The sequence below is a fragment of the Myodes glareolus genome, chromosome X (genome assembly GCF_982192425.1).
Source record: "Myodes glareolus chromosome X, mMyoGla1.1, whole genome shotgun sequence".
Classification (NCBI taxonomy): domain Eukaryota; kingdom Metazoa; phylum Chordata; class Mammalia; order Rodentia; family Cricetidae; genus Myodes; species Myodes glareolus.
In genome coordinates, this window is record NC_142053.1 from 88,485,326 (window position 1) to 88,511,047 (window position 25,722).

Genomic DNA, 25,722 nt, shown 5'->3' on the forward strand with positions numbered 1-25,722 from the left:
AATCTTTAGCCCCAGGTAACCAGAATCACAGAGTCTTAATTCAAAATAGGCACCAGTCCCTATGGAATCTTTAAATAACTCTCAAGCCTCCCTCAGAAGCGTCCCAAACTGGGCCTCTATCATCTACAGTTCTCTCAGCGTTCGTTCGTCTTTCCCAAGCTCCCTCAGAACTGCTCAGCAACCTTTGAACACTCAATGGCTTTTCTGGCCCAAGGTTCCAAATTCCTTTCAAAATCCTCCCCCAGATAGCATGGTCAGATCTGTCACCGCAGTACAATCCAGGTACCGATTTCTGTCCTAGTTAGGGTTACTTATTGCTGTGATAAACACATGACCAAAAGCAAGTTGGGGAGGAAAGGGTTTATTCAGCTTACACTTCCACATTGCTGTTCATCACCAAAGGAAGTCAGGACAAGAACTCAAACAGGGCAGGAAATTGGAGGCAGGAGCTGATACAGAAGGGCTGCGTACTGGCTTGTTTCACAAGGCTTGATCAGCCTGCTTTCTTATAGAACCCAGAACCACCAGCCTAGGGGTGGCTCTACCCACAACGGGCAGGGCCCTCCCCCATAAATCACTAAGAAAATGCCCTACAGGTTTGCCTACAGCTCATTTTATGGAGGCATTTTCTAAATTGAGGTTCCCTCCCTTCAGACGATAACGTCCTGTGTCAAGTTGATAAAAAGCCAGCCGGCACCAACTGGCACTGCAGCCCAGAGCATCTGCTGCACGGCCAGTGTACTCTACTTCTTCCCAGGAAAGAGGGAAATTAGCTAACTGGTCATAAGTATGTCCAGTTAGTCGTGATTTTTTTTTTTTTACATTTTGTTTCCAGAACTATTTTTCTAGTCTGATTTCAAGCTTGTTTTCTCCGTCAGAGTTTTAGCTCTTGCTCAGCCCAGTGTGCCTGCTCACTATACTGGCATTTCTACTTTGGATCGGAGTCTTTCCTATATTTTTCAGACTTGACTCTGTTATCGAGACCATCTTCCACCGAACTTTTTGTTTTTCTAATGTTCCTTCCCAATTGGTAAAAGCGAAATCATCCCATCTGTATTGCTCCAAAGCACCTTTGCCAGGTATCTGAGTTAGCTCTCTGATCTTCTAGAATCTCATCCTCAGGTCCCCTAAGATTACTGTGGAAACTCCTAATATAGATTACTAGGTTTAGACTAGAAGAGGTACTCATGGACTACAAAGCAGTGGGCACCGTAATCAGGCAGGACTGTCAGAATTTTTAAGGAGTTGCTGCCAAAGAACTCATGGTTGTCTTCATAGGTTTTTCTTTTTTTTCTTTCTTATTTTTTTCATCTTCGATACATTCTAACCACAGTTTCTCCCTCATCCATTCCTCACCCCCCACTCCCACCCCCAAGATTCACTCCTCCATTTCCCTTCAGAAATAAGCAGGCCTTCCAGGGATATCAACCGAACTCTACATAGGTTTTTGCTGGAGCTGGAAAATATTGTGTAGCAGATAGATAAATTTAAGACTCTAGAAAGAAATCCTGCTTCCTGCCATTCGCTCCTGGCCTGATTAAACGATCTATCCCATCACCTTTCAGGCAGCATTTGAGATGGGTGCTTTAGAGGGCCCCTTTGAGAGGGGACATTTTTATGTTCACACTTCATTTTTCAACTGCTGGGGAGGAGCAATACACCATTAAGGAGGTATACTGTCCCCTCCCATGGTCCTGCTTGGTGTATAGTGCTGTAATGTGTTGCAAGAATAATAAAATCTCAGACAGAATAATAAAATCTCAGAGACAGATATTGGGGTTCAAGCTGAGGATTTGAAAAGCAAAGCAGCCAAGCCACTAGAGAGATATTACCTCTACCAAGGCTCAAACAAAGAGGTGATCCTGCAATGTTCTCCACTAACCTCAAATTCCACACTCCAGTGTATTCTTCTCTCCACCCAGCCATATCGCTCTACCTTTCTGGTGTGACTCCCAAACACTGGGATTAAAGATGTGAACCACCACCGCTGGGATCTCTTTCTGGATAGATCTTGTGTAGCCCAGGGGAGCCTTGAACTCACAGAGATCCATCTATCTGCCTCTGTCTTCCAAGTCCTGGGATTAAAAGTGTGTGCCACTACTCCCTGGCCTGTATGGCTGACTAGTGTGGCTGTTTTACCCTCTGTCCTTCAGGCTAGCTTTATTCAATAAAACACAAATGATATACCACAATAGCAATGCACATGTATTTTCCTCTTAAGACTTGGGAAGTTCATGACCACAAACAAGGGTCCAATTTGAAGGCTCCTTTGGACCTTTTTCTTTCTGTCTTTCCCCCTGTTTCTCTTTTTCTATTTCTTCTGATCTCAGCCTAATATCTATCACGTCCAAAGATGACTGGTATGTCAGAATGCTTCGAGACTGAGAAAAGGCCATGCAGGACTATCTCCTTTGGTGGGAGCAAACATAGCATTGTCCCGGACTATTTCAAGTTCACAGTCTGGCTGGTTTGTCCATGTTCTCACAGTCAAGACTGTCTTGCCCTTTGTTTCCCTGGACTCCGGATTTTAAAACTACTGTTTTCAAATAAAACTCTTGGTCTAATTCTCAAAATCAAAGGTCTGTGTGAAATGTGAGCAGGTTTCGAGTGACAGAGACATAGGTTAGCTGAGGATGACGCGAGGTGCTGAAAAAGAAAATACGGAATATCAAGTTCAACAAACAAGAACCAAGATTTTTGCAAAGCAGGCTAATACACATCCAGGGAATGTTATAGCCCAGCCACTCAAACCAGGCTAGGGGAAAGGCTTTCTACAACCAAGTTATACAGTAAGTTAACAGCAGTTTGCCATTCAACATTTATTGAGACCCAGGACTAGGACTGATTCACATTGCTAATTTTTGGTAAAGATGTCTAGAATGTCATTGAAGGTCACGGAACATCGTGGAATATTATAGAAAGAATTGACTTGAACTGGTAGAGCGTATACCCTCTTTGTGGAGATGGAATGACTGGCTCAGAAGGGAGGAGCAGATTGGCCAAGGTCTCACAGCAGGTCTGAGGCAGAAAGGAAAGCGGATCCCAGCTCTAGTCAGGTCAATTCCTCTGCTTCACACAGGCAGTGGCGGCAGTCCAAGTCTTACCAGTTCGGCATCTGGATATTTACAAGGTAGACGGGATCCAGCAGAGCAGCAAAGAACTCTGCAAGGGGCGGGCGCGGGGTGGGGGCGGGGGCTGTCATTGTTCTCTAATCCTTCCCTGCTCTGCAACCTCAATCCACTCCCCCTCTCCCCCTTTAGACCTTGACAGACTTTTCAAGCTGGGCTTTCTGTGCATTCCAGAGCTAGTTATACAACTGGATTCTTTGTTGCTCCAGCTCACCTGGCAGTGGCAGTTACTAAGGCCACTTCATGTCTTTAGGCTAGTTAGAGACCTAAGCTCAACTGGCTCCCTGCCACATTCCAGACACCGTAGCCTGCAAGGCTGGTCTGACAGGCCTCCTCACAGTTCCTCACTCTGAGCTCAGACAAAACTTCTTTTAGTTTTAGATTTTTTTTTTTTCCCAGAAAACGGATCTGCACAGAATGAGACTCCCAATCGAAGGAGAGTGCTCCGGAGATCTTGAGAATCAATCCGTGTACTTTGGAAGGCATGGCATTTGAGTGAGAGTCAAACTATAGAAACAGTTATCTTCCTAAGACAAAATGTGAAAGCTGTCCGGAAAGGTGAGCATAGGTGTGTATTTGAAACATGCCCCATTCGGTGGCAGTCCAAGCACCCTCAGCCAAGCAGCTTCCTTTCCTGGGCAGCACTAGGAGCTCTGGTGACTGCTGGAAGTTGACCTTTATCTTACCTTCCCTACGAGCCCAGCGCAAGCTAGGAAGCCGTGGCTCTGGGGAGGCAGGTGTGTGGTGGGGGAAGACAGGTCACTTTCCTGACAGGTGACTTCCTCTCTGGGAAGGGCAGCCACTAGGCCCTGCTGCCACACATAATAATGGGCCAGCCACGGTGCCAAAGGGTTTTGCAGGCCCCATGATCTCTATGGCTCCACCACTTCTTTGCCCCACTTCTCCCAGTTGGTCTCAAAGAACGTGGAGAAACTCCGCGGTAGCAACCCGGGAGCGGTAGCGCGAAAGCACTGGCTACGGAAATAGGAATGCTCGCAAAATCGAAACCGAGTTCCAAGAATCTGGCTAGTCCTATCTGGGCGGGACTAGCTCTTTGAATCGGGTGTGTAGCCACGCTGAAACCCGCCCCGCGTGGGGGCGGAAGTGAGGAGCCCGGGGTAGGGGTTCCGCAACCTCTCCGCCCCCTGCCAATACCACGCCCGGCTTATTTGCATTTAAAGAAAAAAGCACCAAGGAAAACAGTGGGCGGGCCAGGGCATGCCTTCCCACTGTGGCGATTGGACCGCCTGCCTGCCAATCAGATCACGGACGTCCCACCCTGTAACTGTGGAGTCCAGGGTGAAGAGGGTATGGGGGAGCTGCCCAGAGCCTGGAGAAGGGTAGTCGGTGCAGGAGAATGCTGTAGCCCTGGTGTTGGCTGCGGCAGGGGCAGTCGTGGCGGCATTCTCAGCAGAGGCTCCAGCTCAGAGCAGAACAGTTCAGCAGACAATAACCGCGCTGGGAGCTGGACCTGGCAAGGTAAGCATTGAGCACAGCTAGGAGCCATCCTGCTGGAGGTCTAGTGCATCCCCGCGTGCTCTGCTCGGGTCGCCTGGAGGAGGGCATCTAGGGCCAGGCTTGTCGGTGTCCCGGCCTCTCGCTGCTCTTTCTTGGAACTTGCTTTGCGTACTGTCTAGTGAGGGGCCCAGAGGCCGTTAGTCTTTAGGGTACAGGCGATCGTGGCTGGGGGTGGGGTGGGAGGGCCGGAAGGCGGGCGGACTAGCCTGGGCTACACCTCTAGGTTGTAAGGGGAGGCCGGGATGGGCCCACACGTGCTGTTGCGTGGTTCCGGGAGGGACGCCGCTAGCTAGGACCCCAAGAATGTGTTTGCAGGCCTGGAACTCCTTAGCTTTGTTTGTAGTACATTTGCTGGAACAGCTGTTAGGCCGATGCTGCTCACCCGCGAGGCCTTGCTGTGGCCCCTCCCCTCTGCTGTGCATCTCCAAATGTCTCTCCTCTGCAGAGGAAGCTGGCGCGCTAGCCAGAACCAGACTGAGACTGGCTTTAGGGTGGATTAAGATATCCACAGTCTGTTCCTCCTCATGGGAGCACAGTTGGGTTTCTGAACTTCCCACTTATCCTTGGAACCTTGTCCCGTGGTCCCAACCATCCGCACCCCCTCCTGGGCCTCTGGTTCTCATTTGGCTCCCACCCCCATTGCAGGCGGGCTGGACCAGGAGCTCTTACTGGTCCTTGGGTTAGAGCTGCAAGGCCGCTTTGTTGCCGCCCCCAGCCCCCCCTCCCCCCGCGTCTCTTTTCCCTTGTAGGGCATAGGGCGCGTTTTTCTCTCCAGCCTTCGGTTTAAAATAGCAGTGGGCACAATATTGTGGGGGGGATTTCCGCGCTAGAAGCGGAGGGAGGGGAGCAGTCATTGTAGTAAAGAACACACGGTGTATGTAAAGCAGACAAATCCTACAACTTCTCAGTTACTTAAAACACCCAGCCTGCCAGACTGCTGTCATTGTCTGCAGCAGACACCTCTGACACTGGTGGCCGCCCAAAGGCGTGACTTCTTCTGAGCTCCCCTCTGAGGGGGCTAAGCTTGCCAGCTGAGCCATGGGTAGGAGGGGAGGCAGAGGTGGCAGTCGGAGGACTAATCCAGCAGAACCTTTCTCCCCCTCGCTGGACTGGCCTTGATATGAGTCTAGTCAGCCCTGTCCGCATACAAACATCTGGGGCTCTGGCCAGCCTGCCTTAGCAGGACTGGCGTGGACAGGACCCAGGGCACTGCATTGTTGGACTTCCTGCTCTACCAGAGAAGATTCCAACAGATCTATCCCCCCAAGTGCAGTACCCCTCATGTGCCCTGCTGCACCCCTCTGGACTATTGGAGCATTCCTGAAGAATAAGAGAGGGGAGTTGACTAAGGGACTCTGCAGGCTGGACATCTTTGAAGGGGGTAATGAGACCCGTTAATCTCTTACTCAGGAAGGTTAGCACGGAACCTCCTCGATGGCAGTCAGGATGACAGATACTACACTATTGTCACCCTGCCTGTGTTTCCCAGACCTCAGCACAAACTTCTCTTTGCAGCTGAACTTTTTCTATCTCAGGTCTGGCTCTCTGCTGCTTTCCCTGCAGCCCAGCAGCCACCTTTCCCACCCTCGCACACTCTCGCCCTGCACCTGTCCAAGTCCTTTTCCTTTCGGGCCCCAGTTCTCAACCACCCTTTTCCCTGGGGCCTTTCGGGCTGCTGCTTGTCGCCCCACCTCTCTCTCTTGAAACTCCTCTATAGTTCAGCTCCTATAACTGCCTTGTTTCCCTCTGCTAGACACCTAGGTTCTCTCGGAACCTTCAGGGGGTAAATAAAACTTAGCCTACAGCTCTAACCCCCTCAGCTCCTAGCATTATAAAGCCATTAATGAATGAATGTTCCAGAAGGACTTGCTGTCTTTGCAGAGCTTTAGAAAACACCTTAGCCTTAGTTTGCTAAACTTAAGGAAATGGTATGCAAGGCTCAGGTGTATATATATATATATATATATATATATATATATATATATATAGTCTAATGTGGGTGGAAGAGGGATTGGATGGCTACATTATAAGAGAAAGTCATAATCAGTTCCCTCCATAATAACCTCGGGGTCTGGACTGCTCAAAGCCTGGGGCTCTGCATGCTTTTGGTTGCTGATTCATGAGCCTACAGGCAAAGTGCCATGGAAGAGATCCATGTATGCAGTGGGGGTGTCATCTTGTAAAGCAGCTGGGACGTGTACAGGAGTTTGGTAGAGAAAGAGGAGGCAGAATTAGAAATGAAAGGGAGTGGCTGGCAGGCAGGTTGAGATGGCTTAGCTCAGAGGTACGAAAGAGGTTAGGACCCAGTGGTGGGAATTCCCAAGTGCCAAACTTTGGAATGGTGAGCTAATCTTTTCAGGGGGAGATCACTGAATAATGGGTGATTAGGGTGTGTGTGTGTGTGTGTGTGTGTGTAGTTTTTTGGGGGTGTTGTTTTAATTGTTGTTTTGAGACAGGATTTCACTGGGTAGTTCCAGCTGTGCTGGAACTTGCTTTGTAGGCCAGTGTCCTTGAACTCATTGACAGTTGCCTGTCTTGAACGTTAGGATTAAAGCGGTTCACCTTCATACCCAGGCCAGGAATGGCGTTTCTGAAAGGATTTTGAAATGGGTCTTAGAACGGGATTGAAAGCATGCTACAAGTGGCTACCTCAAAATCTATAAATAGAACTGGGGGCTGTGCTATCTCCAGAAAAAGGTTCCATACTATCAGCTTCCCTTTGGCTTTTCATAGGCAGTGGGGCGGGAGGGACATCTTGGCCTAAATACTTACTTAGAGAAAGCTAAGAAATATTCTCCATTCTCCAGACCTCTTTAGCCCATTTTCTCTCAGCCCCACAGATCTTTGTGTGGAATAGCAGCTACGGTCCCTATGGTCGTAGATGTGCCCTAGAAAGAAGCAAGGCATGCTTAAGGCCACGCAGTAAGTTAATGAGAGGTTATTGCTCTTGTGTGGTATCCTTTATGCTGTACCCCAAGGTCTCCAGCAGGCTCCACTTGATGAACTGCCCGCTCCCCCCACCATCCCATTCCTCAAAAGTGAAGGCTGCCAGAGTTCATGTGGCAGTGCATCATGGGAACCCCCACCCCTGTCCTATCTGTTTTGCCTCTCAGTCAGAAGAGAAAAGCCTGCCCAATGTTGGGGCCTGGAAGTGTCAGGAGGAGGAAGGTATTTGGGAAAAGTTGGCGCCTCAAAAACTGTCATGTTTGCACTCAAAGTGTGTGTGGAAGAAATAGCCCTGCTTCACTCGTCTAGAGACATAAGGGAATGAGAGAAACAGCAGCAGGCTTGTCATGCCAGGAATTTACTTGTAGAACCATCACTGTCTAGGGGTTTTGATCAGTTTTGTTTTCTCTCCCACTTAAATAATTAAAAGTCAGAGGAAACCTTGAATGTGCAGGTAGCAGGGGAGAAATTCTGGGATACGGCAAACAGGAGCAGATGAAATCAGCCAGTAAAGAAAGGTTTTTATTATGGGTGGTGAAACACAGACACACAGACACACACACAGACGCACATGTGATCGCACACACACACACACACACACACACACACACACACACACAGAGCAAGCATACAGAGGGAATGATAGTGGCAATCCAGAGGGGATAGCATAAGCCTAGCGGCTCCTGGAGGGCTTGTATTTTGTTTTTAAGTCTCTGAATGGTCTTCCTTCCTTAATTTAGGATTGGTTCATTTGAAGAAAGAGGGGGATGGCTGATTGACCCAACTGTTGTGTAAACTCGTCCTGATCTGGCCTTGAACTTGTTGAGCCAGTCCCTCAGCAGGGGGCCTCTGGCAAGAGAAAAAGCCTGCCAGGCTTTTGTTTTAAGCTGCCAGGCTTTATGGTCGGGAGGGTGAGCCACGTTGGAAACTCACCGTCTTTATTTCCTAGCTATGGACCCCTTTGCTTGTCCCTTAGCCTGTCAGGGAATATATGGAGCTGCTAAATCCCAGTCCCTCAGAAGCAAAGACAGAGAAGGGGTTTCCAACTTTCTCCCTCGTGGTTTCTCCTCTCCTTAGGTCCTGCCTGAAACTGAAAAGGGAAACTCCTGACGTTATCAGTTTCTCAGTGTGAATCCTGTTTAGGCAGATAAACTAGATGATAAAGTTTTCGCCCCAAGAGGAAGTAGTTTATAGCCTTTCTGAATAGATGGAGGAGGTGCACCCTGTCTCTGAGCTTGCTTTTGCTTGAGTAGTACTGACACACTGGGAGGCTATGCAGACATAGTCCCTACCTCAGAGGAGACTCCAAGGGAGGGACAAGGATGTGGATCTCAAAGGCCCCGTCCTGATTGTGAACTGAGTAATGATCCCTAAATGAAATCTGGGGCATCGGTAAGCTCCTCAGGGGTGGGTGTGGCTGAGGAGTGGAATCCTTTCCTTGCACATAGGAGCTACTATGTTTCTTACCCCAGCACCAAAAAACCAAACAACACAAAAATAAAACAGAAAAAAAAATCATCAGGTAAACTCACCTCTAGGGAGAGGTTGTGTCTTGGTACTACCCTATCTTCTGAATGGAATAAAAGGCCTGTGTATTTGGTGCTGAGACCATGGAGCAGTAAAATAAGGCTGCAAAATTTTCAAGGGGCAGGCAGGAGAAGCAGATGGTGAAGGTCAGACAAAGGGGTTTGAATGAAAGGCCTGTGTCATCTTCAGGGGACTTGGGGTGGCAGCTGAGGAACAGCGACAGAGAAGGTACCTTGACCTTAAGCAGTCTCATCTGCAGTATCTGTTCTATGCAGAGTAATTCGTTTGCCTTCGTGTTGATCATCTTTAATCCATAACCACAACACTGCAAGGTAGGTAAATAAATTTTTTTTCCCTTTTACAGATCAGGCACGTCTGTCTCAGAGAGAGATTTTCTCAAACCATTCTGCTGTAAGGGGTGAAGCTGACATCACCCCAGTTTCAGGCTGGCAAACTCCAGCTGAATTAGAGTGCACCTGAACCAGCATCCTGAGCCCCTGCTCCATGATAGATGGGGCAGTGCCGATGAGCCAGGGAGTCCCTAAGAGCAAGCTCAGTGGAGACTGAAGCTTGCCCGAAAGCAAGTAAGCAAGGACGAGGATGATTTTGTGAACAAGGATGCTGAGAACCTGGCGAGGGAATCATGGGAACTAGAAAAGGCCAGGTTTGGGCTTGGTGCTGCACCTGGAGTCCATGAGTTGCTTTCTGGAAAGGAGCTTTCCCAAAGCAGGGCTGCTGCCGTTATCTAAGGCTGGCTGCGGGAGTGGGGAAGAGGGACTCTCTCAACCACCTCCACTGCTCCACCAAAGAGATCCAAACCAGCAGCCCTGCTTTCCCGCCACCAGTATTGATCTCAGGTCTAGTTGGTGGGCTCTAGTAATGTACTGCTCGAGTACCAGATAATCTTTTATTTCATTATCGTTTTATATTAAACACAGTTTTTCTGTGTGTAGCAGCTCTTAAAGACAGTTTTTCTGTGTGTAGCAGCTCTGACTGTCCTGGAACCCGCTTTAACTCACAGGCATCTGCCTGCCTCTTGTCTCTTGAGTGCTGGGACTAAAAGTGTATGCCACCATCACCCTGCTAGGAGAAGTCATTGTCTTTAAGTAGCTCATACTCGAAATTGTGCACTTTGGCAGCTTCCTACTTGAGCCTTTTTTGAGCCTTTCAAATTTATCTCCCAAGGAAACGGAAGATACGTTTCGTAGTTTGAAAGTAGTGCTGAGAGCTTTGCTGATGAGGAAAGCAGTTCCAGGCTGAATGGGTAGCACCTGGATTCTCAAGTCAATGTGTGTGTCTGTGTGTGTGTGTGTGTGTGTGTGTGTGTGTGTTCTTAGTAAGGAAAAAGCAGTAGCCAGTAAGGACAAGAAATCCTTCAAGCAAAGTTAAACTGAGCTGGGGCAGGGTGGAGTAGGGGAAGGAAACAATAGCTATTAAAGGTGGCAAGGGAACGTTCACAGTTCTCCTGGCCCCATTTTTTTTTTTAAAAAAATGATTAGTTCTCTGAAAATTTCATAAATGTGTTTTGATTCTATTCACAACCCTCGTATTTCTTTAACTGGGGGCCCTGCCCAGTGAAGTAGAATGTCATGGGATTGTAACCCGAGAGGCCCGGAGGCTAGTCAGGTTCTGTCGTAATCCCATTAGTGACTTTAGACAGACCTTTCCCCAAGCCTAGGCACACTTTTCTTTCCTGTGACAAGGGGTTACCATTCCCCATTATCAGGGATTACGGGGTTGCTGGGAGGGAGCAGTGGGGCTGGTAAATAGGAAATGCCTGTGTACTGGTAGGTACCCTCAGTGGTTGAAGGATGCCTGTTAATTGCATTTCTTTTGATGATGGCATTTTTAGCTCTGTTTAAAATGTTGGTTTTTCTGGTTTGGACTGAGGAACCTAGCTAGAATCTCCCAGATGATCTAGAGTTGTCTGCTCTCTGAACATTAAAAATTAAAAGTTGGTCTACTGAGCAAGTAAAGCTTCCGTGGCGTAACTACATAATCACCAGGGGAGACTGAAGGGGATTCAGACATACCTGTAGAGCTTTGGAGACCCCCCTAGTCAACCCTGACTGGGCTAGATTTACTGCTAGAGATCGTCCAGTCTCATAGTTGGAATAAACATTAACACAATTTGCCATAATGTTTGAGCTTCTGCTGCTTTGCATGCATTGATTTTTGTTCCTACAATAGTCTCACTAAATAGGAATTCTCAATAGTCCCATTTCACAGTTAAGGAAATTGAGGGTCAGACAGGTTGGATATCTTGCTGAGTTTTCCCAGCATGCCATAGCTAATTCTAGTGAGGAACTGTCTGAGTCTCTAGGGAAGGATGCACACATTCTCACACCTTCTTACCCACTGTCCACTAATAAATATACTGAGGAACTGGAAACATTGGGAATAGGTCTGTCTTCATGAAGACTGCTTGGAACAGGCCTGGAAACTCTTATGGGTAAAGGTCATGCCTCTGAAGCTTTACCCTTGTCTCTTCCCAGAGTCCAGCCTTTCCTAAGTTTGTTAAGCTGATCTCTTGAAGCTAGGCTAAGAATAGGGACTGGAATGGTTGGCCTGAAGCAATTCTTCCCTGGGAGAAGGGTTTCAGGCAGCTCTGGGGCTGTTCTTCTTGGATTTTGAGTGGCGTGGAAAAGAAAGCTGCATTTCCTTGGGAGCCAGCGTCTGTTTGTCCCAGAATTGCCTGAGGTTGGTTCTTGGATCTTGTGTGGTTCCATTTTCTACCGCAGTCTGTTCATTGCTGTAGTCGCAGTGACTGCAGCTAGCAACCTTTATCAGGGAGCGCCGAGTATCTTGGGAGGGTTCCCAGCAGCCTATCTGAAAAAGAGCCAGCCACCCTGACTGAGAAATCTGAGTGTTGAGGAACTCTGCATTTGGCAAGAGCTCTAAGAGAATCCAGTCCCAGCCGCAGGGAGCTTCAGAGTTTGTCCTTTGCGCTTCCTTTTGTCTTGGGTCCCATTTCTCCAGAAGGGTTCTTCTTACCCTAGGTCAAGGCACAATACTTTCTTTAGGAGGACAGTTTAGGGAGCATGGTAAATTAATAAAGAGTATGAAGAAGCCTTGGGGTAGAGGTATATGGGGAAGAGCAGATTAGGAAGCTTCTAGTTATATGATAGTCCTGTTGCACTCCTTCAAGGTGTTGTGTGGAACCCAGGCAGTGATCCTGTGAGCAGCTTTGGGGGGCATGGTTTGGTAGGGGAAGAGGGGTGGGGAAGGACAAGAGAGATGTAATGATATATAACAGTTTTAAGATTGATCCTTGATTAGCAAAAATAACCTGGGATCTGGCTAACAGGGAGGTCTACATTGGGGTAATTGAATCTCTGTCCAGGGTAAATGAGATATACCCCATAGTCTAAGATATTAGAAGCCTTGGCTACAGCATTAAGTTTCCTGGTGAATCTTTTCTCTTCAAAATATATATTTTGTATTTCTTTCTGCCCACGCCACTTGTTCTTTTTTATTGTGAACCAGCATAACAGTCATTGCTAATAACCACCCCCAGAGACTCAATTTTATGCTACCTTGAAATTTCCTTCACCAAAAAAATTAGTATGATACTCATTGATTTAGCCTTAGGCAAGTTCTTATGTCAAGGGCAGAATACAGCCAGACTCTGCCAAAATAACACAGAAATGGCCTCTAGCCTAGTTGCTGTTGAAGTCTTTGCTTCTCTCTGAAACCTCTTGAGCTGATGTGGGATTCCCCTCTGTATGCTGTGAATACCATTGGTTAATAAAGAAACTGTTTTGAGCCTATAGCAGAGCAGGTCAGAACAGAGCTAGGCGGGGAAAACTAAACTGAATGCTGGGAGAAAGAAAGGCGGAGTCAAGAGAAGCCATGTAGCCCTGCCAGAGCCTGACAGAACTTTACTTGATAAGCCACAGCCACGTAGCAATACACAGATTAATAGAAATGGATTAAATTAAGATGTAAGAGTTAGCCAATAAGAAGCTAGAGCTAATGGGCTAAGCAGTGTTTTAAATAATATAGTTTTCTGTGTGATTATTTTGGACCTGACCTGCCAGGAATGAACAAGTGACCCCCTCATCCAACATTGAGCCAAGCTTCTAGAGTCTGCTTTGATCTATCTTTCGATCTCAACCCACTAAGCTCTGCTTGCAGCATTCAACTGCTTTTCTAGTTCATAGTTCTAAAATCTTCCACATTCCTCAAACACACAAAAAACAAAAACCCACAAAAAATTCAACAAAATAAGCATGTTCCGATTTTTACCAGCAGCAGCCCACTCTGGCACCAGTTTCTGTCACAGTTCCTTCTTTGTTGCTGTGATAAACACCATGACCAAAGCAAATATAGAAAGAAGAGTTTAGTTTATGGTTCTGGAAGTTTAGAATGCATAATAATGGGGATGACGCAGGAAGCAGTCAGCAGGCTTGACAGCAATAACAAGACGCTGAGAGGTCACATCTTGAGCCTTACACACAAGGCAGAGAGAGCAAACTATAAATGGCATGGGGTCTTTATAAACACTCAGAGCCCACCTCTAGTCATGTACTTCCTCCAAGAAGTGCACACCTCCTAAACCTCCCCCAAACAGCACAGTAGTGTGCAGACATCAGAATCTATGGGGGATAGTCTCATTTAAACCACTACTGCTCCCTGGACCTGATAGTGACTCTTGGCAGATGGGAAGACTGGTGTGCTTTAGATTCTAGCCCTGTAGCCCAAAGCCGTGACAGCGTGGTGATAGTGTAAAGCAGTGGTTCTCAACCTGTGGGTCGTGACCCTTGTGGGGTTGGTTGGCTTCTCAGATATCCTACATATCAGACATTACAATTAATAACAGTAGCAAAATTACAGTTATGGAGCAACAATGAAATAATTTGGTGGAGGAGCTGTATTAAAGGGTCGCAGCCTTAGGAAGGTTGAGAAGCACTGCTGTACAGAGTAGTGCTAAGTGGGCTTCTACCCCCATATAGCATGCGGACAAGGTCCAGAGAGACTGTTCTCCAGTGATGGCATCAAGTTTAGATTCTCTTCACCTAATCATCATTGCCAAGAACTGTTTGATTCCACCAGAATAATTCTCCTTTTAATTGACAAGAACACATATCCCATCTAGATCACTGCTGCTGTCTTTTCCATTCCTTACTGCTTGCCAAAGCCCAGACCAAATGCCTCATCCTCCTCAAAGCATCTTTGCTTGCTTGCTTCTTTCCTCCGTTCCTCCCTCCATCCCTCCCTCTCTCCCTTCCTCCTTCTCTCCCCTTCTTCCTCCATCCCTTCCTCTCTCCCTTCATTTCTGCCTTTCATCTATCTATCTATCTATCTATCTATCTATCTATCTATCTATCTATCTATCTATCTATCTTTCATCTATCTATCTATCTATCTATCTATCTATCTTTCTATCTATCTATATATCTATCTATGTATCCATCTACCTACCTACCTATCTACCTATCTGTTCTTTGAAAATTTTATACATGTATAAAAATGTATTTGATCCTATCCATCCACCATCCCCCATCTCCTCCTTCTGGCCCCCCTCTATCTGGCCCCCCTCCTTCTGGCCCCCCTTACAGCTTCACACCTTCTTTGTTTTCTAGTCCAGCAAGCCCAATTTGTGCTGCCCTATGCATGTGGATATAGGGCTATCCACTGTAGCCTAGGCAATACAGTAGGGGCTGCACTCCTGAAGAAAACTGCCTTTCCCTCCTCTAGCAGCCATCATCACCCGGAAGCTCTTCAGGTAGGGAAGGAAGTTCTTGGGGCTCTCCCCAGTCCACACTGAAATTTTGGCTGGCTTGATCTAATGCAGGTCTTGTGTATGCAGTCACAGCTGCTGAGAGTTCGTGTGTGACAGCCCTGCCATAGCCAGAAAATCTTTTGCAGCTTCCCTCCATTGCCTGTAGTTCTGACAGTATTTCTGCCCTCCCTTCCATTAAGATCCCTGAGTTTGAGGGTAGGGAATGCGATCCAGATTTGCATTTAGGGCTGAGCGTTCCACCTTATCTTATTATGTGAGTACTGATCAGTTGTGAGCCTCCATATTAATTACTGCCTACTGCAGAAATGAGCTCTGATGAGGCTTCACTGATCTCAGAGTTCAAAGATAAGTACTTAGAAAATTGTTTGGTATGAAATCCATTTAGCAAAATAGTAGTAGTAGTAGATTCTCTCCCAGGGTCTATGGTCTTCCCCAGACATTGAGTTTTGGTCAAGAAAACTGAGCCCAGGGAATATTCTACCTTTTAAGTTTATTTCAAGACTCATTAAAGCCAGCCTGGTCTATTTACTAAGCTTGAGGAGAGCCAGAACATGGAGAGAGACCCTGTCTCTAAAAACAAAAACAAAGAAATGGAGAAGCAGAGGCTATTCTGTAAGGTCTACATTGTGATGTATCTTCAGGCATCTGTAGATAAGATTCTCTCCCTCCTAGTCTGTAAGCTCTCTAAAGCAGGGACTGGGAGTTCCTCTTCTTGACTTGGCCTGATGCACTGACCTTAGTATCTGTCACTGCTGGATGTTCAGAGAGTTGAAAATAACACATGAATTTCACAGCAGGAAATACGTATAATTTCACTGCTGTCACCCTTCTCCCCAATATAAAAAGTGACAGTCCTGCTAGTGATTTCAAGGCTGATGTGAAAAAGATTAACACTGAAAAGTAAGGAGTTCAGATCCATGATGGGCCCATGTTCTCATTACAATGTGCATCACAGAATTCTGGGTGATTGTGTGCTTAGTGGTGAGGGGACTGTCTGTTACAGAGCAGAGTTTGCAGAGCATAATGTCACAATGTGTTGCATAGAGAAATGCATAGCCTGGGAATATAGCCATTCATCTATCTTCACTGAGAAGATCAGATAGCTTTTCTCTCTTCTCCAAACCAGAGCTCATTTTACTCTGGTTGGTTAGCAGAGTGCTCTCAATGGAACTTGGGCTACTCTGACAATTTAAGTGTATCAAGTAGGTGAGGTCCCAGACACAAAACTGTTTGGAAGATAGGAACCTAGGTACTAGGAGATTTTCATCTAATGAAATCTAGGGCTACAGTATAGTTGCTGGTTTCTCTTCAGCCTCAGTGCTGGACTACTGTATTCTACTGCAGATGACTGTATGAACCTTAATAATGTGGCACCCAGTCACTGGACCAGCTGGCAATTCTTAGACTCCTTCCTCTCCCTTTCCTCCTCTCCCTGTTGCCCTCTCAATCCCCAAAAGTTGTTCTGTCTCCCTTTGCTACCCTAGATCTACAAAAGAAGGTTCAGAGAGGGAGGGACTTCCTAAGGAGGGCTCACCAGACTTTCTGCAGGCTCATTAGTACTTTAGTGGTCAGATGTTCACTGTCAATGGAAGACACTAGCCTTGTTAGGGACTAAGGGAATGATGAGGCTGGTATAGAAGGCTAACCTTTCTTTTTATTCCAATTCTGTTGGCACTTGGATTAGGAAGCCTGTCGCAGCTTACACCAGGTTTATTTATTTAAATCTGTATCGTAGGCTAGGAGCATGAACACGTAGGGCTGTGTATTTTTCAAGCTCACTTCCCAGACTGCAAGCTAGATGGGGACAAAGATAATGAGAGGAACAGAGTGGAAGAAAATGTTTGCTCTGGTAGAATCTGGTGATTACTCTTGCCAAGGACAAAATTAAAGTCCCTTGGCAGCAGGACCATCAATAGAGAGCCCAATCCTGACCTAGCCCTCATGTAGTCTCTACAGGGGTTTAGGGATGTGGATCTTGGTAGACCTCTTGGACAAAGGATACTGGATCCTGGAGGATTCTTTTGCAGAATGGAACCCTGATCTGCAACTCAATAGTGTTCCATCTCTGGAGTCTAGAAGGTTTGGCCCTTGTCCTAGTGACAGCATTAAGAGAACCTGTAGGCAGAAGATAAAGCCGGAGAGGAGCTTTTCTTCCCAGCCCTGAGAAAAAGGTTGGTGATAACCCAGGCTATCAGTGTTCAATTGAGGCTTGGATCCAGTAGGACCCAGGGAAGACTCAATGAATACCTTCACCACATAATTTTCAGAAGTTCAGTGAGGCTAGAAGCAGCCTCTCTATTCCTTTCCTGACTCCAGCCCAATCATTGGTAAGCTTCCTTAGAGACAATTGGGCTTTTTGTACATCTACAATTGCTTCTGTCAAATCCTCCCCCATCCCCATACTTTGAGCCACCTAAAGGTAGAAGCTAATGATCACTGCCTGTTGCTCAGTGTAGGGTTTTTACTGCTCTGGAACCCAGAAGAAGCTAGAGCAGCAAACCAAACATACGGAATAGTTAAGGTTTTACCAGTGTTTTCTTATTTACTCTCTGATCCCATTCAATCCTTAGACAATAATCACCCATGAAAACAAACCTATCCTGTGTGCTGGCTCACCAGTATCTGTCTCTGTCTTTTTCTCCCTTATCTCCCTCAGACCCAGTTGTGCTGCTTCCTGACTGATCATGGTGTAGCTGTACCTGAGATCCAAAGGCTGTGTTTCCAGTGGAAGAGCTGTCACCATCATGGAGACTCAAAAGGATGAAGCTGGTCAGGTCAAGGGCGCACCAGACTCTAGAGATACGCAAGACCAGGGAGCTGAAAAGGGAGCCAAGAATAAGACAACCGAGACAACAGAAGGGCCAGCGTCAGAGCCACCCTTATCTGGCCCAGGTAGGCTGAAGAAAACTGCCATGAAACTCTTTGGTGGCAAGAAGGGAATCTGTACTCTGCCTAGTTTCTTTGGGGGAGGACGAAGCAAAGGTTCTGGGAAAGGCAATTCTAAGAAGGGTCTAAACAAGAGTAAGACGCATGATGGCCTGAGTGAGGCAGCTCATGGCCCTGAAGATGTTGTCATCGAAGAAACTGGCCTCTCTGTACCTTTGCCCAAGTCACCTTCTCAGTTTCCTAGCTCCCAGAGTGCCCATGGAGCTTTGGAGATAGGCTCTAGACATAAGACATCTGGGACCGAAGCCACAGAGAAAGCTGGTGTTGTACACAAGCCCAAGAAAGGCCTGAAGGGCTTTTTTAGCAGCATCCGCCGTCACCGGAAGAGCAAGGTTTCTGAAACTGATCAAAATGGACCAGGAACAAAGGACCTTGAGGGGGCCAGAACCCAGTCTCATGAGCAGGTGAGTTCAGCCTCTCTGCCCAGCTCTGAGGAGATCTTCCAAGCTGCTAGAAAGGAAAATGCCAAGCCCCAGGATGCCCCTGGACCAAAAATTTCTCCTGCACTAGAACATTTCTCACCAACAACTGACAAGACAGCCTGTAAAAATCCGGAAAAACTCACAAGGACCTGTGCCTCAGAGTTCATCCAGCCCAAGCCTGTTCCTGAAGCTAGTGGCCTAGAGGATTCCCACACTTCAGAAACAGAAGACAAGGTGGTAACGGGAGAGGCAAACATACCCAATGGCCCTGTTGGAGATCAGCTTAGCCTCCTGTTTGGGGATGTCACATCCCTGAAAAGCTTTGACTCACTGACAGGTTGTGGTGACATTATAGCAGAACAAGATATGGACAGCATGACAGATAGCATGGCGTCTGGTGGCCAGAGGGCCAACCGAGATGGGACCAAGCGAAGTTCCTGCTTGGTGACCTACCAAGGAGGTGGGGAGGAGATGGCCTTGCCGGATGATGATGACAATGAGGAAGAAGAGGATGAGGAGGTAGAATTAGAGGATGAGGAAGAGGAGGTCAAGGATGGGGAGGAAGATGGTGACTTAGAGTATCTGTGGGCGAATGCCCAGATATACCCACGATCTAATCTGAACCTGGGCTACCATACTGCTACATCTCCTAGCCACCAGGGCTATATGCTCCTTGACCCAGTTCAGTCTTATCCTAGCCTAGGCCCTGGAGAACTTTTGACTCCTCAGAGTGACCAGCAAGAGTCGGCTCCAAATAGCGATGAAGGTTATTATGATTCGACCACCCCAGGATTTGAGGATGATTCAGGTGAGGCTCTGGGCCTTGTCCATAGGGATTGTCTACCTAGAGACAGCTATAGTGGTGACGCCCTGTATGAGTTCTATGAGCCAGACGACAGTCTTGAGAACTCTCCACCTGGGGATGACTGCCTTTACGACCTCCATGGTCGAGGCTCTGAGATGTTTGGTCCTTTTTTGAACTTGGAGCCCTTTTCTTCTCGGCCACCCGGAGCAATGGAAACAGAGGAAGAACGGCTAGTGGCCATCCAGAAGCAGTTGCTTTACTGGGAGCTTCGCCGGGAGCAGCGTGAAGCTCAAGAGGCATGTGCTAGAGAGGCTCACGCCAGAGAGGCCTATGCTCGAGACAACCACCCTCGGGAATCTTACGGCAGAGAAGTCCGAACCCGAGAAGCCCAGGCCCGAGAGGTCCATGCTCAAGAAGGTCGAATCCGAGAGACCCAGGTACGGCAGGAGAAGCCTGTCTTGGAGTATCAGATGAGGCCCTTAGGCCCGTCAGTGATGGGCCTTGTGGCAGGGAATTCGGGAGCTTCTCAGACTTCCCACCGGGGAACCACCTCAGCTTTTCCTACTACTTCTAGCAGTGAACCAGACTGGCGGGATTTCCGTCCTCTGGAGAAGCGTTTTGAGGGAACTTGCTCCAAAAAGGATCAAAGTACTTGTTTGATGCAGCTCTTCCAGAGCGATGCTATGTTTGAGCCAGACATGCAAGAAGCAAATTTCGGAGGCTCTCCCAGGAGGGCCTACCCTAGCTACTCACCCCCTGAGGAGCCAGAAGAAGAAGAGGATGAGAAGGAAGGGAATGCCACTGTGAGTTTCTCCCAGGCTTTAGTAGAGTTTACCAGCAACGGAAACCTGTTTTCCAGCATGTCCTGCAGCTCTGATTCTGACTCATCCTTCACTCAAAACCTCCCTGAGCTGCCCCCCATGGTCACCTTTGACATTGCTGATGTGGAACGGGATGGAGAAGGCAAGTGCGAAGAAAACCCTGAGTTCCACAACGACGAAGACCTCACAGCCTCCTTGGAAGCTTTCGAGCTGGGTTATTATCACAAACATGCCTTCAACAGCTATCACAGTCGATTCTACCAAGGCCTGCCCTGGGGTGTCAGCAGCCTCCCTCGATACTTGGGGCTCCCTGGCATACACCCTCGACCTCCACCTGCTGCAATGGCACTCAATAGGAGAAGCCGTTCCCTTGACAACGCAGAGACCCTAGAGATGGAACTCTCTAATTCTCACTTAGCCCAGGGTTACTTGGAGTCTGATGAGCTACAGGCCCACCAGGAAGATTCAGATGAAGAAGGCGAAGAAGAGGAAGGAGAATGGGGACGAGATAGTCCCTTGTCGCTCTACACTGAACCTCCAGGGGCCTATGACTGGCCTACCTGGGCTCGCTGTCCTCTTCCATTGGAGCCAGACCCTGCTTGGATAAGCCCCAGTCAGTTGGATGAGCCTTTCAGTCAGGCTTCATATGGGCAGGCAACCTGTTGCGTACCTCCTGTGGCAATGGCATTGTCAGGGCCAGGGCTTCCAAGAGCACCTGGAGAGACTCTGTCTCAGCTCTCTCGACCTTCACACCTACCCCTGCCCATGGGCCCTTGCTATAATCTTCAGTCACAGGCCTCCCAAAGTGGGAGGGCCAGGCCTCGGGATGTACTACTACCTGTAGATGAGCCCAGTTGTACCTCCCTTTCTGGAGGCAACTCTCTGTCTCAAGCCAAGCCTGTAGGCATCACCCATGGTATCCCTCAGCTGCCCAGGGTGCGGCCTGAACCCCTTCAGCTTCAACCCAATCACTACAGAGCTTCCAACCTTGACCTGTCAAAGGAGAGGGGCGAGCAAGGTGCCTCTCTCTCTACCAGCTACTCCTCTACTGCCATGAATGGAAACCTAGCCAAGTAGTCATCAGTTCCAGAGTGGAGACCTGAGCATGTGAATGGGGGTCAGGGGTTGGGCAGAGGGGTGGGGGTGGGGGTTGCTGTTTAACTTGAACATCCCTTTGGCCAAGATAAACTCCTCTGAGTTGTCACTTTGTTTTCCCACCTCCCTCTGCCATCTTTGGCCAGGTTCAGCCCAAGTACATCTGCCTAGGGAAGCTGCTGCTTCTGTGCTCCAGTTTTTGCTTTGGGGTTTCTTCTGACCCATATAGGGCTTGGGGTGCATCCTTATTGCAGGCTGAGCCCCTCATCTCTTGTCCCTTGTTGACTAATGAACCACTGATGAGCAGCCAATTTTTGCACTGACTCTCACCCACAGATGGGAGGCTTTCTGGCTATTAGCAATATAAAGTTATGGTACATATCCTTCCTAACCCTTTGTCCGTGACATCAAATGACTATAATCGATTTGTCCCAGTTAGTTATGTTTAGAGTGGATCAAGTAGCATGTGTCTCGCTCCCTATTGCTGTGGACTTTGGTATTACAGCTAGATGATGTTCTTTAAACCTGGCCTGGCGTAGTCTAGATTGAAGACAAAAGCACTAATCCCCATAATGGAGTGAATAAATGGGTCTATACTCAAGCAGAGTGCAAAGATAGGTAGATTGTAGAAACTGCTGTGGGGTCTTGAGCTGTGGAATGATACCTTGTTTGTTTCTTAAGCCTGTGGCTGTTGCAGGCACTTTAGAACTTCCTCCTTTTTCCCGTAATTGAAATTCTCACAATCTCATCCCAAGGAATGTAGTCTCTTAATTGAGATAAGGGAAGAGAAGCCACCTAAACTGGGCTTGACTATAAGGTTTTGTGGGATGGAAAGGAGGAAAACAGAAAGGGAGATCCACGTATCCCAGACACTGAGAAGCGATCTCCGACTTTGGAGCTTGAAGCAACTCAGCTTAGGAGGCAAAAGCTTTCCTACCCTTCCTCTCAAATCAAAAAAGTTCTTTAATCCTTGCCCACCCCTTTGTGAAGTGGTTCCAAGCTTACATTTCCAAGACAGGATGCCAAAGGTGTCTCGCCTATTGTTGTGGGCACTCTAAAAAACATTCATCTCCCTATTAGCCGAGTTCTTAGTGTTGTCAAAGGACCAGGCTTCTTGAGAGGAAAGATTGTAACGTGCCCTTGCTCTGCCAAGCTGCAGGACTGATTTGCATGGCACTTGTAATCCTTTATGAAATGAACAGCACCCTCCCTTCTCTTACATACATGCAGGTTTTTTTTTCTTTTTCTCTTTTTGGAGGAACAGGATCCCGTGTTTTAGTCTTGGCTAGCCTGGAATTCACCATGTAGACCAGGACAGCTTCTAGATCACAGAGGTCCACCTATCTCTACCTCCTACCAAGGCCGGCCTAGCAGTTTTCACTCTTTACTAAGTTGGAAACACTGCTGGGGAAGAGCTTGCTGTCTGGAAGACATTGTAGCGGCTTATCTTGGTCAGTTCAACTTTCCTTAATCATCCATATGAGACCGTTTCTTTGAAATTTTCTATTGGGCCAGACATGGTGGCACATGCCTTTCATCCCAGCACTTGGGAGTAAGAGTCAGGTGGAGCACTATGAGTTTGAGGCCAGCCTGGTCTGCATAGTGAGTTCTAGGCCAGCTAAGGCTACATAGCAAGACGTTGTAAAAAGATTTTTTTTTTTATTGGAAATACCACACGTTAGAGTGGATATGTTGATCTAAGTTAGTACTCTTTTAGCTTCTGCCCTGCCCCCATTCTCACCTCGGAACCATCTTCACGTCAATTAAGTGAAGATAATCAACAGAGCTCTTGCCGGAGATGTGGCAGTTTACCTGGGAACAGATGCTGATGGCCTTCTGAGTCAGGATAACTTTGTGGACCTGCTTTCTTTGTCAGGGAACATATCCATGATAGTCTTTGTCACCGTTTCTAAGATTGGGACTGGCCCTGTACCTTTCTCCAAAAAAAGAGCAGACTTGGTTGGAAAAAGCTAAATCCCTGGAAGTGACTCTGTGAGTTTGCCTGGCCCCAGCAGCACCCTCCAGGACCTCAGACCAGCTCTCTTGGATGATGTCCGCTACATCATGAAGATGTGTATCCATTGTGGAACCAGAGAGTGACAGAGTGAGAAAGGGCCTCCTTACCCCAATCACATTGTTTCAAGAGACAAATGCCCAGGTTTTAACCACTTGGCCTCTCACCAAAGCTGTTCTCGGAGGGTGAGGCTGAGCTTGGCCTGATTGGATGGTAGTAATTAACCACCAAATGCCTTTAGAACAGGAAAAACCACACCTTTTGCCTGTTCAAGTCAGCTGGAGCTCCTGTTTACGTTTGGCTGCCATCCACAGCAGGCAGTAGAACTGTGAACAGCCTCCATGACCCACTGGAGAAGAAGGGCTACTAGTCTGTTTTGGAAGAGGAAGAGGTGATTCACCTATAGCTGAGGGTTGCCCTCAAGGTCCAGAAGGACAGCACAGTGCAGTGTCTCTGAAGGGACCTGCCATAACTCAGACACATTACACTGTGCTTTGAAAAGTCATACCTCAGAGTAGGACCTGGGGCTAAATAGAAGTTTATGGGTTGGATAACATCATTGCCTAAAAGTCCTTTCACTGACCAGGCTGCTAGCCCGGGGACAAAATCTTCACAACCTAAAGCGGAACAGTGAGATATATGACTATAGAAGCAAACTCCTTTATAAAATAAATGGTAGATGCAGCCTAGAAGAGGAAAGAAGATCTGGCTGAGGACATAAGACAACATGGTTAACAATGGGAAAAATCAACCAATCTCCGGGTATCTGTCCAAACATGGGCACGTACTTCCTTGCCTGACACCAAATATACCCCCAACTACCAGAAGTGTCGCTATCGTGTCTGCACTGAGGCTGGGGCCAGATGAACCTCCTGTCTCCATTGTAGGTCCTCAGACAATGCATTTGGTTGTGACTTCAAGGGGAGATGTGATGACTGAAGAGGGCTAGCATCATCTTGTTACCTAACAACACTATAATGTCAGTTCTGATCCTGAGTGTTCCTCGATAGCCCAGTCCTTAGAGGACCAGTGAATGTGGGTAAGGAAGGCCACCTAGCAGGCCTCTTCCAAAGCCAGGATGCCAATTTCTTGGTGCTTTAGATTCTCCAAGGAAGTCCTGCCTTGGGGATCATCTGGCTTTAGCTCGGATACCAGACCACAAGCCTTGTGGATAATGGTTTCAGTAAATGCCAGTGTCCCTCCTCTTAGTGCTATACCAAGGAGGGAAGTAGCTTTGCACACTCAGAATGCTGGGTGCATGCTCTCATCCTGCCGCCAGTGGCTTTTTTCACCTGTACCAGTGCCACCGCTGCCCTCGGCCCCTAGGCTCACTTGCTAGAGGGAGGCATGGGGCTTTACCAGGGATACTTCAAGTTTACCCATATGTATGTTGCATCCAAGTTGTTTTTAATATATATATAAATATATATATCAAAAGCCAATTATCTATTTTTATATTGTTTGCATTTTATATTCATGGAAACAATGTTTATCAATTGTTCTTTTCTGATATATTTTATTTTTAAGCGGTGCTGTTTACAGTTTTAAACAAAAAAAAAGATGACACAAAAGTTGCTGCTGCTTGTGCAGAGGGCTGTCATCTCAACTGTCTAGGGCCCTCCCTCTTTTCCCTCTCCCACCTGGCTGTGTCACCCTATCCATTCTCTTTCTGCACGGTAAGGACAGACGATGCCCAGGTACCGAAGACCAATACCAGGTAACTCAGGCATGTACAACCTGGCAGACAGCATGTTTTTAGCTTTAAGTTTCCCTTTTGAGCCCTTCCTTCTCCGGGTGTAGACATTCGGAAGAGTATCCATGCCTCTTGACTTTTATTCTTTCCCTTTCTTTATGGTTTATGCTTCTGTTTGCAAAGCATCGTGCCCACGTTGTGTGATTGGTTGTTTTAAGTTTCCCCAAAGGAGCATTAGGGGTACATTTTTCACCAAGAGACTTGGGATGACAATGATATTTGAAACACTAGGAATTGGTCGTCTCCTTGAGGAAACCCTTGAATGGTACTTACCAGGAACTTAGTAGATTGTGACATTGTCCGGAAAATGCATTAGGCAATTACTCTTGCTACTTTGGGAGAACCTTTTTCCCCTCCTGCCTCCTCCTTCTCTTCCCTGTTCCAGCTCACAAGTGGATGGTACTTTTAGAAACCGAACTCTTGTCTTTTGTTTGGGTTTTAAGCCTTAGCCTCTAATGGCTGAGCTGCCTCTTTAGCCAGGATGGCACTTTTGGGAATGGTGACTTTTACAGTCATGGCTGGGTGGCTTGATCTACGGTTTCTCCATCCTATAATCATTCCAAAGAAGAAAATCCACATGGCATGTATATTTGTGAGGTTGGGTTTATTAAGAGGGGGCTTTAATTATTCCTGTTACTATTGGTGCTTATATTCCCTGCTATATATGGGGGTGGGGAAGGGTTGGGGTAAACCAGGAATGTATATTTAGGTCATGTTAAATAAAATGGCTGGGGGAAGGAGAAAGATTTTAGGACCTGCAGTACATCCTCACTCCATGGGTAAGAGTTCTCTCTTCCAGTATAGAAAGGGAGTGGAACTCTTTGCTGTGCCTGAGCTTCACTCACCATTCCTGGGACATCACGGAATCATCTGCATTGTGACCTCTCCATCCCTAGTACTCACTGGCATCTGGATATCTTGATACACTGCCTGTATGTTACAACGTATATTTCATTTGCTGAATGCTAATAAACTTCTGGGTTCTTGAGGGACCTCCAGTC

The 25,722-nt window shown here is 47.4% G+C and overlaps 1 protein-coding gene across 2 annotated transcripts; it reads left to right on the forward strand.

The window, feature by feature from the left end:
• The first annotated feature begins 4,401 nt into the window (after nt 1-4,401).
• Amer1 (APC membrane recruitment protein 1) lies at nt 4,402-25,722 on the forward strand. 2 transcript variants are annotated; one of them, XM_048417801.3, is made up of 2 exons: nt 4,402-4,607; nt 17,522-25,722. In XM_048417801.3, exon 2 carries the CDS (start codon nt 17,610-17,612, stop codon nt 20,934-20,936), a length of 3,327 nt encoding a protein of 1,108 aa, XP_048273758.3. In that variant the 5' UTR covers nt 4,402-4,607; nt 17,522-17,609; the 3' UTR covers nt 20,937-25,722. The 2 variants fall into 2 exon arrangements, with proteins under 2 accessions (XP_048273758.3, XP_087758647.1); XM_087902521.1 differs by lacking the exon at nt 4,402-4,607 and adding an exon at nt 9,561-9,703.